This window comes from Phytophthora infestans, genomic scaffold (genome assembly GCF_000142945.1).
Source record: "Phytophthora infestans T30-4 supercont1.52 genomic scaffold, whole genome shotgun sequence".
Lineage (NCBI taxonomy): Eukaryota > Oomycota > Peronosporomycetes > Peronosporales > Peronosporaceae > Phytophthora > Phytophthora infestans.
In genome coordinates, this window is record NW_003303707.1 from 513,702 (window position 1) to 526,201 (window position 12,500).

Sequence of the window (12,500 nt, forward strand, 5' to 3'; positions counted from 1 at the left end):
GAGAGCATGCTTGAATCTGGGACGTTGCTTGTGACGCGGGAAGCGGAAATCAACTTGAACGGGTTAGGCCTTGGGGAGAAGCGATATCCACCGTTTTGAGCCGAGAATAAACACGTTTGAGGGACTTGTGAGCGTAATGCTTGCAGTGCAGCCTTGAGCTGCTTAAATCATCACGAGTGAGAGGCGAGTTGTGTTTGAGCTGCCATATTTGGGTGTGGTATTTGCGGTCCGTTCCGCAGAAAGGCTTGAATCTTCTTTTCTCGATCAATACTGATGGGGTGTGTATGTGCCTGATATTACAACCTCGGAAGGGGCGTAGACTGGTACTGCACACTTAGAGCCAACCCGAACGAAAGAAAAAATTCCCAACCGATTGGAGTGTTGCGGCGTCCCGAGCCTTCGGGCTTGGTTGAGCGGGCACTATATACCAGTCACCACCGGACCGACGGAGTGGCCACCTTGACGTGGTGGGCCGGCTTTAAACCAAGAGCCACTCCCGCCTGTACAGATGCTGTTTGATGCAGTGTTTGTTGGGCTTCTTCAGCTTGCGCTCCAGTGATTGCACTGTGGTAGCTGCCAAATCAAGCTTCAACATCGCTGACGTAGTAGTAGTCGTAGTAGTAGACGTAAGTAGTATCGTAGGTAGTCTTAGCGAACTTGAGATCCAGTCGTAAACTAGAAAATAATTCACCATTTAAACCACCAAACCACCTTCGTCGCCATCGCCGGTAGCCATCGGTAGAAGCGCGCGTGTTATCTTGTTCACTAACTTGAGTATTGGCGAGTTCGGCTTTGTTGCGGCATCGGCTGCAAGCTTGCGCAAGTGTAACTTGATGTAGGCTTGAGCGTGATGCTTGACGAAAGGTGCTGAAGTCGAAACTTCCGGGTTGTAAAGCCGTTTGTTTCGATGAAGCCAAAGTGCGCGTAGAACACAGCAGCGGATGATGTTAAATACAACCTGCATTGCGTGTTCGCCGTAAAGTCGATTTGAAGTCGGCTTCAGTTGCAGTCGAGCAGAAAAGACCACCAAAGTCCAGTCGATATCTCCAACAATGAGGTCTTCGAAAGGCTTAAGGTAACATTCCCACTGGACGCGAGCCACTCGACATTCCCAGAACAAGTGCTTGGCATCTTCAGTGTCTTCGCACCCGTGTACACAGGTAATCGACGTGTCAACTTGAGTCCTCCATTTGAACTTGTATCTAACTCCCAATGCGTTGTGTTGCAGGCGGAACTTGACATCAGAGCAAACAGGTAATACATGACGATCCCAGCCATATTCAGCTATCCAAGTGCGGTCGTCCAGGGTAAGTCCACCAAGTCCAAGCTGACGAAGAGGTAAGTTCGGTGTCTTGACAGTCTGACGCGCCTTCAACACCAAACTGACGAAATCACGATTTGCCATGTCTACAACAGGCACGTTGTTGAAACACCATCCGTGACAGGCGGATTCGACCTTGGTCGGGCGATGAGGGCCATAATATGGCCCGTCGCCTGGGGTAATCAGACTGAGCCGGCGCACAGTGTCGTTGACGAGCCGCTTCTTGGACCGGGGACGCGCAAAGTCAGCATCATCGAGTAACATTTCCAGTAAGTCAGGGGTGACGTAAGTGCCGTTGAAGTCTACGTAGTCCTGGAGACGACGAAAGTCAAGCTCCTTGAGTCTGGCTATAGTGTCCGCACTGACGTCACTCATAGGCCGCTTCGCCTTGCCGAAGGTAAAGTAGATGTTGTCCCAGAAAGGCATCACTTGGGCAAAAGGCTTCCAGTCCGTCGTTCCGTGCGAAACTTGTAAGTCCGACCACAGCTTTAACGTAGACCGCCAGTATTGAGGAAGAGAACTCCACTGACCACCCTTCATGTTCGCGTACAGGATATCGAAGCCGGTTCCCAATGAGCCCAAAGTCATCGAGAAAAGCGCCAGCGCAGGAGCCATCCAACGAGGTTCCGCAGAAGTCGAGACTACGGTAGCGATACCGTCGCGAAGACACTTAAGGTGCGTTGCGTCAATAAACGACTTAGGATGCGTGAGTCCCAAACCGCCGTCTTTAACACTGGTGTAAATCCATTCTTTGTCGAATTTCCCAGGTGCCGCCTGCGACGCCGAAGTGTCTTGAGAGTTGACAAAGTTTCGAATGATGACGTCGACCTCCTTCAACGTGACTTGGGGCGTTGAAGTGACACTGGCCGTATACCAGAGCAAAGGTAAGATGATGCTTTGGAGAATCACCACTTTACCACGAAGTGTCCTGGCTCGGTACTTCCAAAGGGCGCACCGTGCCCGGATCTTCTTTAGCACATCGTTGAAGCGTTGTTCCGACGTGATAGTCGCACCTTGTTGAATGCCCAGTAACTTGACTGATTCCCATGGAGTCAGCACCTTGAAGTTGGATCGGTCTCGAAGGTCGGTAAGTTTCTGGCTGGACACGTGATGGGAGAAGGGCATGATGCACGTCTTCTCTACGTTGAGTCGCAGCCCGGCTGCGTCGGCATATTCTTGTACTAACTCCAGAAATTGTTCCGCGTCTTCTAGAGTCGATACGAGACCCGTGCAGTCGTCCGCAAACGCCAAAAGCAGGTGTCGTAGGCTCACGTCATCAACAGGGATGCCACGAGAAGCAAATCGGGCTCGAAGGAAGTTCATCATTGGTTCCACGAAAACAACGAACAGACCAGGTGAGAGAGGGTCACCTTGTCGTACACCAGCACCCAGTAGAAAAGGGTCGCCGGGGCAGTCGTTGAGCAGCAGACTAACAGAAGTTTCATTGTAGAATGTCTTCACCCACGCTCGGAACGTCGCACCGAAACCGAAGTGTTGAAGTACCATATCCAACGCAGGCCACAGCACACTGTCGAAAGCCTTCGCAAAGTCTAGAAGTACCGCACAGGCATCAGGGTACTTAGTCTTGCAGATCTCCTGCAAGTCTTGGAATCGGAGAAGCGAGTGCCGAATAGACCTCCCAGGAACGAAGCCACTTTGGTCTTCATGAATAAGAAACGGAAGTACTCCTCCCAAGCGCCGCTGCATGACCTTTGGTCCGAGCTTGGCGTCATGGTTGAGAAGTGTCAACGGTCGATAGTTTCCGGGCATGGTGCGATCGCCGGACTTGTACAGTAGTGAAAGGTGAGCCCTTCGTTGAAACTTGGTCATTTTCCCCTTCTCTAGCTGATTACCGTAAACCACTTCGTAGATTTGCGCCCACAGGTTTGAAGCCAGCTTGTAGTACTCAATAGGCAGCCCATCCGGCCCAGGAGCTTTCCCGTTCTTTGAAGTCGTGATCGCCCAAAACAAGTCGTTTGCCGTAATCGGAGCATCGAGCATTGCCTGCTGTTGCGCGTCCAACCGGGTAGTCGTATCGCGTAACAGTTTGGCGAGCTTGAGAGGCTTGTACGTCGCTGTGCGTTGGTCCCGTAAGTCAGATGAAGTGGATTGGAAGATCCGACCCCAAAACTGGCGATGGCCCGTTGCAATGGCATCTTGGTCATCTGTTACAGTACCGTCCTCTTGGGTCAGCGCTGTGATTGGAGACCGAAGGCAGTCAGATTGCGGGGCGCGAAAGAAATAGCTAGTTGCTCGCTCGCTGAGATGTAAGTCCGCAGCAAACTTCTTGTACTCATTCCGCGCTTTGATGTCCTCCCTATGGGACTGAAGATCTAACTTGGCTTGTTCCAACGCAGTGTGGTTCTCTTCCGTAGGTATCACGTTGACAAGATCAGTCGCGTCGTTAACGGCGTCGATCTTAGCTGCCATCTTTCGCTCGTCAGCCTTCCGAAGCTCGAGCCAGCGGCGCCGAAGATAGATGCAGTCCGCACGCTTATGTTCGTCGAGTAGACAGCCAGGATTAGCTCCTGGGAAAATCTTTATTCGGTCAGCCAATGCTTCGACCGACCGGATGAGATAATCCTGCACCGTTGCATCTCTAAGAAGCCAGGGTGGGCAGCGCCACGGTGGCCGTCCGGTCCGCTGTAGACGCTTGGCCTCGAGCGAAAACGCCACCGGTATGTGATCTTCATTATGCCACTTTTGGTCGCGAATATGCTTCACTGAGATCAAATTGTCTTGTAATAGGTCCGCGGTCACAAACAATAGTCCAAACGATTCTTTCGCGAAGGGCTCGTGAAGTCTCGAACTTCGGGGTGCATGAACCGCCAGGCGTCGACTAGTCCAAGCGTATCCAGCCAATCTTCAAGTTCTTCCCGTCCTCGTCTCAGATGAGGTCGGTCAGCCGCCGTCTGGTCCAAGTAGTCGTCCATCGTTAAGTTGAAGTCTCCAACGACAATGTGTTTAGCTCCCGTTTCAACGTCGTCTTCGTCGGCATCAAAGCCGGTGGGCAAAGCCCGATAGTATTCGCCGCGGTTCATCGGTTCATCAGGTGCGTACACTACGTGTAGATACACCGTTTCCCCGCCGAGTGCGGTCTTGAGCAGTAAGTAACGATTTCGAAGCTGTTCCTTGTAGACACTGGCAGTGAGATCCTCAACATCGCCAAACGGAGACGTTGAAGACATCGCTAGTCCAACGCCGTGCCTCCCGTTGAAAATTGGGGAAGTCGTGTCGGACCAGAAGCAGCGTGCACCAGAGTCAGCAACGTGGATGAAGTGCTCGTTGGATTGTAGTGAGTCTTCTTTATTGAACTTCGTCTCTTGAAACGCAACCAACTGATGCGCAGAGAGAAGTCGCTCGTACATGGTGAGAGAAGGTTTATTCATCCCATTCATGTTGAGCGAAACTCCACGGAAGGTCCATGCCTCCTTAGAGTTGAGGGCGCACCAACGTGGAAGGCGCGGTCTCAACCGTAGGAGATGGGTTCGTATGAGCCAGGTAATTCAACGCTGTGACGACATCCGTCGGCGTGCCGTCATGGCGCAGGAACTGTTGGGCGACATCCGTGTGTGCAATGCACGTGAGGATCAGATCACTCCAAAGGAGGAACGGCGCATGTCGAATTCGCTTGGGTGCAAGGTGCTGTGGCAGCAATGCCTTCACCTTCAAGGGGTCGACATAGATGCCGGGCGCAAACACCATCAAGAACAAATCGCTCAAGGCACAGTGGCATGCGGTATTCCGATCGTCATCACTTGGGAACAACTTCTTCAACAAGACATCTGAGCTGGGCAGCTGGTCACCGTACCGGGCACGCAGCCGGGACACGATATCGACAGGCTCGTTTTCACTTAGTGGCTCCGCACATACCGTTCGATAGACCGCATGGTCCATCACGATTTTCTGCAGGCGCGGGAGTGGGATCTTGAAGAGCTGACGCAAGTAAGCAGGTTGAGCGTGAATCGTAGCCAGCACATCTTCATGCGACGTGTAGGCCTGCAAATCCTTCTCGACGAATTCTGAGATAATTCGATCAAGTTCTGCGACGGTGACTTGTTCTGCCTTCATAGGCATTCGTCGCACAGCCTTCAACGAGCGAAGTTCGACCGTAGGATGGAGAGGCGAGTCGGCCGCGAAGCCGTATATCTCGCCATCATCCTCAGATTCGGCAATACTGATGTCCACGTCCGGGGGTAGCGACAGGTCGTAGCCATCCGCAAACAGGACTTCATAGTAGTTGGGAGTAATCGGCGTGGAGTAGCTCAACGCCAGGGGGTCCGTATCGTCTTGCGACAGCTCACAGGGGACGGCTGTGCCGGGTTCGATAAACTTAGCGCCGGTGCGGTTCAGGATACCATACTGCGAGTGCTGTACAACCTTCCAATCCGGTGCATCAGCTGGGATGGTACCCGGTATCACAGTAGGGGCCCGGGAACGTGACGAGCGTGTACCCGTAAAGGCTTGTCGCATGGGCTTCGAAGACACGGGCACTGTCGCGTATCCACGTGACTTGTCCGACGGCGAGGGTCCGGACGTAGGTTCTAGTGGCGCAGATCCAGACGAATGATCAACTAGCATAGGAGTCAGTTGAAGAATCAGGTGCCGTGGATCCTGACGAAGGCACGCGAGGACCAGATGGCGTTAAGGAAACGCGACCCACAGGAGCAGACGAAGAAACCAGGGTGCCATCCGCGAGCGGCGACGCTGAGGCGTCATCAGTGCGCATACTAGCGTCGGAGACATCGGAGGGTCGACGCGGAGATGGGCGTAGGGACGGGGGTCGAACCCGGTTGTACTTGAACATCCGATGCTGTACAAAGCAGGGCTTGTCAGCTGGATCGAAGAAGACTTCTCGCAACGGCTCGCCGTTGGGTTCAAATAGCCCTTGTGGGCATGCCACCGAGTTGAAGTAGACGGTGCGAGCGCGCGACTTGAGCATCCCATGGTCGTGCGTGGCCGTAATCAGAACCGGACGGGCACCGCGGCTGACGAACCAGTTGTAGATGTCGCGGTCGGAAACGTTGAACGGGAGACGTTGAAGATCCACGTAGTACAGCTTGTCGAATAGAGAATACTTCCGGATCGTGACAAGCGTGTCACACACCTTTAGTGTGACACCACCAAGACAGCGGAGCGCCTCTTCAGACGTACAGACGAAGCCGATCCCTTGATGCGGAATACGGACAAAATCGCGGACACATCCCTGGTGGAGGTACTTGCGCCAGATTTCTGGCTGATAGTCTGCCTTCAGAGACACGCACAACTCGTCTATGTTGCGTTCGGCTGTCAAACGTGCAGCAGGAATCCACATACGCGTGCAGTTCTTTGCGTCGACCTCAGTTGGAAGTGTCGCAAGAGCTTTCTGGCAGCGTTCTTCTTCGGAAGCGTTCGGGTCGTTGCAGCGGGCAATGCTCTCTTCGAAGGCGTTGTCGTCGGGGACCGAGCGGTTGGGCGCGGGTGGTCGATTCGCTTGACGAGGAGGCCGGGCCTGCCGTTGCGTTGGGCGAGCCTGGAGTTGCGCCGTGGGAGCGCGCGAGATGGTAACCATATCTACCAGATAGATGTAGGTGCAGCAAAGCAGATCAACTACGGTGGGAGCAAGAACTGCCCACAACTTCTCCTCAAAGGACCTTACGGCAAACGCGGGATCAACGCGACCAGTGAGGAAACAACACCCTAGTATAAGGTAGCTTGAGCTGAGTAGAAGGAGCGAATCCAACTAACACCAACAAGGACTTCAAGCGGACTGTACAGGCCCACGAGCACCCGCCTAAGGAAGGGGGAGAACGGTGTTGCTTTCGGTAAAGAGAGAAACAACCGCCCTAGTGACTTAACGCACGTACTGCGGAGCAGCAGTGGGACACTCGGCTTGTGGACGTGCAGGTACAGACCAAAGTCACGGACTGGAGTAGAGAACCGGGTAGGCGTGAGACTTCCGCGAGGAGAGCCTTCAGCGACGACGGCTTGGTTGCGGCAGGTGACAGCACTCGGTGAAGAGATACTGTCGGGAGCGGCGAGTTGCTTCGGCGGCGGGCAGCACTCTGCGAAGAGGAACTGACGGGGCGGCGGAAGCGAGGCTTGGCGACGGCGGCAGCGCTCCGCAGGGAGGACTGACGAGGACGGCGGCGGCGGGGAAGGTCTTCTTGTGTGAAGACGGGGCAGGATCGGGCACTTGTGCTCGAGCCGGCAAATTTCGGAATGGGGAGTGGGGAGTTTGGCTGGGGCGGCACATCTGTTAAATGATAACACAGGTGTCCTAAGGTGAGCTCAATGAGAACAGAAATCTCATGTAGAACAAAAGGGTAAAAGCTCACTTGATTTTGATTTTCAGTATGAATACAAACCGTGAAAGCGTGGCCTATCGATCCTTTAGTTCTTTTGAATTTTAAGCTAGAGGTGTCAGAAAAGTTACCACAGGGATAACTGGCTTGTGGCAGCCAAGCGTCCATAGCGACGTTGCTTTTTGATTCTTCGATGTCGGCTCTTCCTATCATTGCGAAGTAGAACTCGCCAATTGTTGGATTGTTCACCCACTAATAGGGAACGTGAGCTGGGTTTAGACCGTCGTGAGACAGGTTAGTTTTACCCTACTGATGAGTTCGTTGTCTAAACAGTAATCCAACCCAGTACGAGAGGAACCGTTGGTTCAGATAATTGGTAACTGCGGTTAGCTGAAAAGCTAGTGCCGCCAAGCTACCATCTGTAGGATTATGGCTGAACGCCTCTAAGTCAGAATCCATGCTGGAATAGACGATAATCACCTTTCCCGATGTGCCGCGAATAGCGATAGGTGTCTTCTGGACACCCAACATCATACAATTGCAACGCACTCCGCTGCCTGTCAAGTACTGGCGGTGGAGAGTAGGCTGATTTGTAATTTCAAATATTGGGAAAGATAAATCCTTTGTAGACGACTTAACTACAGAACGGGGTGTTGTAAGCATGAGAGTAGTCTTGTACTACGATCTGCTGAGATTTAGCCCTTGTTTCTATTGATTTGTTCAGAAATGAACATTTCTCCCCCCAATTGCAAACGCGCAATTGTTAAAACTATAAAGTTAAGCAGTCGAAAATAAGGCTGCGTTAAAGTGATTTACTTTCGCTATGGGGCGGCGAGAAGTAACCGGTCAAAGTGCTGGTAGAGAGTTAATACTGTTAAGCTTAAGATCGTCAAAGTCTTTGTCTTTGGCTTAGTGAGGTTTGTTCGCAAAAATCGCTAAGTGCCGCTGCTATTGTTTTCCGAGCCAAATTCGGCGACCTTAGTATCGGGTTTATAACAGGCAGAAAGCGAGAAACACTTTGCGTGAAAATCGCTAAGTGCCAGCGCTAATGATTTCTGAGCCAAAATCGGAGATTTTAGTATGGGGGTTTAACAGGGCAAGCTAGACGGCAGGGCGTAAAATTAGACTTGGTTTAAGTATGTTAAAAGAGAGCGAATAGCGTGAATTAGACTTGGTTTAACTATGCTAAAGAGAGCGGAATAGCATGAATTAGACTTGGTTTAACTATGTTAAAGAGAGCGGAATAGCATAAAATAGACTTGGTTTAAGTATGTTAAAAGAGAGCGAAATAGCGTAAATTAGACTTGGTTTAACTATGTTAAAGAGAGCGGGAATACGCTATGAGAATAGACTTGGTTTAACTATGTTAAAGAGAGCGGAATAGCATGAAATAGACTTGGGTTTAACTATGTTAAAAGAGAGCGGAATAGCATTAAATAGACTTGGTTTTAACTATGTTAAAAGCGAGCCGGAATAGCATGAAATAGACTTGGTTTAAGTATGTTAAAAGAGAGCGAAATAGCGTGAATTAGACTTGGTTTAAGTATGTTAAAGAGAGCGGAATAGCATGAAATAGACTATGGTTTAACTATGTTAAAAGAGAGCGAAATAGCATGAAATAGACTTGGTTTAAGTATGTTAAAAGAGAGCGAAATAGCGTGAATTAGACTTGGTTTAAGTATGTTAAAGAGAGCAGAATAGCGCGAATTAGACTTGGTTTAAGTATGTTAGAGAGAGCAGAGTAGCGTGAATTAGACTTGGTTTAAGTATGTTAAAGAGAGCAGAATAGCGCGAATTAGACTTGGTTTAAGTATGTTAGAGAGAGCAGAGTAGCGTGAATTAGACTTAGTTTAAGTATGTTAAAGAGAGCGGAATAGCGTGAATTAGACTAGGATAAAGTATGCAAAATGAAGCTGAGGACTTTGTGAAAAAATGCGAAGTTGTTTGCTGTTCTAATTGTATGGGTTTGGAGATGTTTTTGGCTTGGATTAATAACAGGCAGGAAGCGCGAGGAAACGCAGCGAATATGGACGCGTACGCGGAAGGTGACGGCGGAGGAAGCGCGGATATGGAGGTGAAAATGGTGAAGGTGATGGCGCGAGGAAGGTGACGGCGCATGGGTGTGAATATGGAGGTGATGAAAGGTGACGGGAGGAAACGCATGATGTATATGACAAGTTGGTGTCGTACTTAAGCGGAGCGCGCGCTGTGCATGTATGAAGGTGTCGAAGGTGTTCATATTGCCTAAGACGCGTACGTGCACATGTCATGTCGCATAGGAAGCGTAGGTATGGTTGTGCAAGTCGTAAATGGCCACTTTGGTGGTTTAACATTGTTTCCAGGCCGCGTATGCGCAAATATGGGGTGCGGCGGCTATCTGCACTGCTGTGTATGAAGGTGTCGGTCTGTGTGGGGTTCCTATCGGAGAGAATACGTATGCTGCGTTGTAGGAGTGAGCTGCTGGCCACACGTTTGTATTGGAGTGCGCCACACCACCCCCCTTTTTGTTTTGTTACTATATAAAGTGTAGCCATCCACCCAGCCAATTCTGAGGGCCAGAAGGGGTATTGGGGGCCATCGTGTGCAGTCTATGGCCACGTATGTGGACATGTGAGTGTGTAAATGTGTTGTACCAATGTATACGAGTGATAAACACTAATAGGTGTGTCGGTCAAAGTCAAATGTAGACGGCCATCTTAGGCTGAAAGCACCATATCCCGTCTGCTCTGTGAAGTTAAGCAGCCTCAAGCTCGGGTAGTACTCGGGTGGGTGACCACCGGGGAAGTCCGGGTGCTGTCTACTTTTTAGCCCGTTTTGAGCTGTTTACCGACTTTGCGTGTGTTTGCAAACGCAAGATATGATGTCTGGCATGTGCCCACACGACATCTTGGTTTTAGTATGCCTGGCGAGCCACTACACACGAGATCTTGTTTTTTGTATGGTGTTCTTTAATTTGATTATTATGAAGATGAAAGAGAACCGTTAGAACGGGTATGAAGGGTGTTCTAGGGGTGCTTTTCGGTGCTCTTTCACGTGGACATATCGCAGCATGCGACATGTCAGTGGAACACTGTCTAAATTAATAAATACTGTTTTGGCCGATTTCTAAAAGCGTCTATAAAAGGGCATAAGTGCAATGACTCGTCTTTGTAACCCTGCGGCCTAGGCGTAGTTTTTCACGGGGAATCCGAATATCAAAGGTAGATTTATGTACAACATGTACTTTTTTTGCAACATGTACTTTTTATCTACGGGACATAGACATATGTAAAAACACACGGCGGAGCCGTTCCCGCAATCAGAATTTGTCTAACTCTTCTAGATCAAAAGTTATTCAGCGAAATGTGAGACTTTGTTTGGCATGCTCTTTTTTTAGGTGGTTTTTTCCGGTTTTATGTGCCGCCCGGCAGATCTGGCCTGCAGACTTTAGCAGAAAACTTGGCGCATGTGTTCGCACGACCGCTCCCAAAGTTTTACAAGCATATCTCCAGTAGTTGCTTCGCAATGATTTTTTTAGTGACGCCAAAAAACGCCATTTTCGCGGAAAATGGACACCTTGGACGGCCAAAATCACCACTTTTGGCCATGTTTGGCCCTGCACATCCAGGAAGCAAATGAGACTGCTCCGTATAAAAACTGCCCTAGGGGTGCTTTTATGCGCGCATTCCCGTGGTCAAGTCAGATTTTGGCTAAATTCAAATGCCTTGTCTATAAACACTTTTTTCGACCTAAATTTTCACCTGTTTTGTCCCGAAATGATAGCACCCATTCTTTATTTGCCTATATATCGCGAAGGAGGCAACTTTTTTCCTGTTAAGTATAGATAAAAAATTTAATTCGGCGTTTTAGCGCACGAGGAACAAAAGTCTCCATACAAGCTACCCTCGGTTTCTAATGACTTTTTGAGTTAGGGAAGCGTGGATCTTCTTTTTTTCTTGTTTCCAGGACTTCACATGAACTTCCAACTCAACTCGAATTGTCATCCCGGGCCCACCACGCATCGAAACGACACTTTTCTCGGAACTGGCGAATAAAAAATAGGTCACCAGATGCGCAAGAGTCTGGGATGACAGAATATCAAAACAATAACAGAATCGTTAGTACTTTTTTTGTCACCAGCGCCCTTTTTCTGTTTTCGCGTACATAATCGAGCATAACTTTATCAATTTATACCATATCGACCGATATCGATTGTCACGATAGTGTACTTTTTTTAGGCGCACATGATGGTAAAAAGAACGGCCACCTATTCCCAGCCGTTCTTAAGTTATGCTCTTTTAAAGATTTTACTTTAGAGATGACACACCCTCTCATTTCACTCCATTACATGCTCTTTTTGCTGAATTACGTGGCACAGACGCAGAAAATCATGGTTCGCAAGTCGAACATTTTTGAAGAGCGCATCGAAACGGACATTTTCTTAAAATAACATGGTATACAAAAAGTGCGTTCTTGAGCCTGTAGCAAACGATTTGCATCCATGACATCCCAAAAACTTAAAATAACATATCTCGACTCCTAGAATGAAATCGACGTGAATCCTTAGGGCAGTTAGTGTGTTTTAGTATCATACTTAACACCACAAAGTTTTACGGGGCACTCTACAATACTCTTCCCAAGACGCAAGAAAATGTTCATTTTGGGGGGTCCTCTAACGCGAACTTAATGATAAAATACCGCACTTAGTCCATAAAATACGAACTTAGGCACTATTCGCACTTAGTAAAATAACTTCTCGCACTTAGAACGGGTAATTTATGTAAATTACTTTATGGGTGACTGCTGAGTTCTAACAAAACTGAAAGATACTGACTAGCTGCTGGCGCGGCGGTTACTTTTCCAGCTATAAATAGATGTTAAACGAGTAGTCTGTAACTGTCAGCAGTACTCAATTC

At 49.4% G+C, this 12,500-nt stretch overlaps 1 protein-coding gene and 2 non-coding genes across 3 annotated transcripts; 2 read left to right on the forward strand and 1 right to left on the reverse strand.

The window, feature by feature from the left end:
• Positions 1–6,039: 6,039 nt before the first annotated feature.
• On the reverse strand, positions 6,040–6,635 carry PITG_17229 (uncharacterized protein; the record flags this gene model as incomplete). Its single annotated transcript, XM_002896834.1, has 3 exons — positions 6,040–6,051; positions 6,111–6,553; positions 6,617–6,635. 3 exons carry the CDS (start codon positions 6,633–6,635, stop codon positions 6,040–6,042), a joined length of 474 nt encoding a protein of 157 aa, XP_002896880.1.
• An 894-nt stretch (positions 6,636–7,529) lies between these two features.
• On the forward strand, positions 7,530–8,199 carry PITG_33245 (the record flags this gene model as incomplete). The annotated part of the gene is made up of 1 exon (XR_009934639.1): positions 7,530–8,199. It is a non-coding gene; the product is annotated as a 28S ribosomal RNA (ribosomal RNA).
• A 2,096-nt stretch (positions 8,200–10,295) lies between these two features.
• PITG_33246 lies at positions 10,296–10,409 on the forward strand. Its single transcript, XR_009934640.1, has one exon. It is a non-coding gene; the product is annotated as an 8S ribosomal RNA (ribosomal RNA).
• Positions 10,410–12,500: the final 2,091 nt, after the last annotated feature.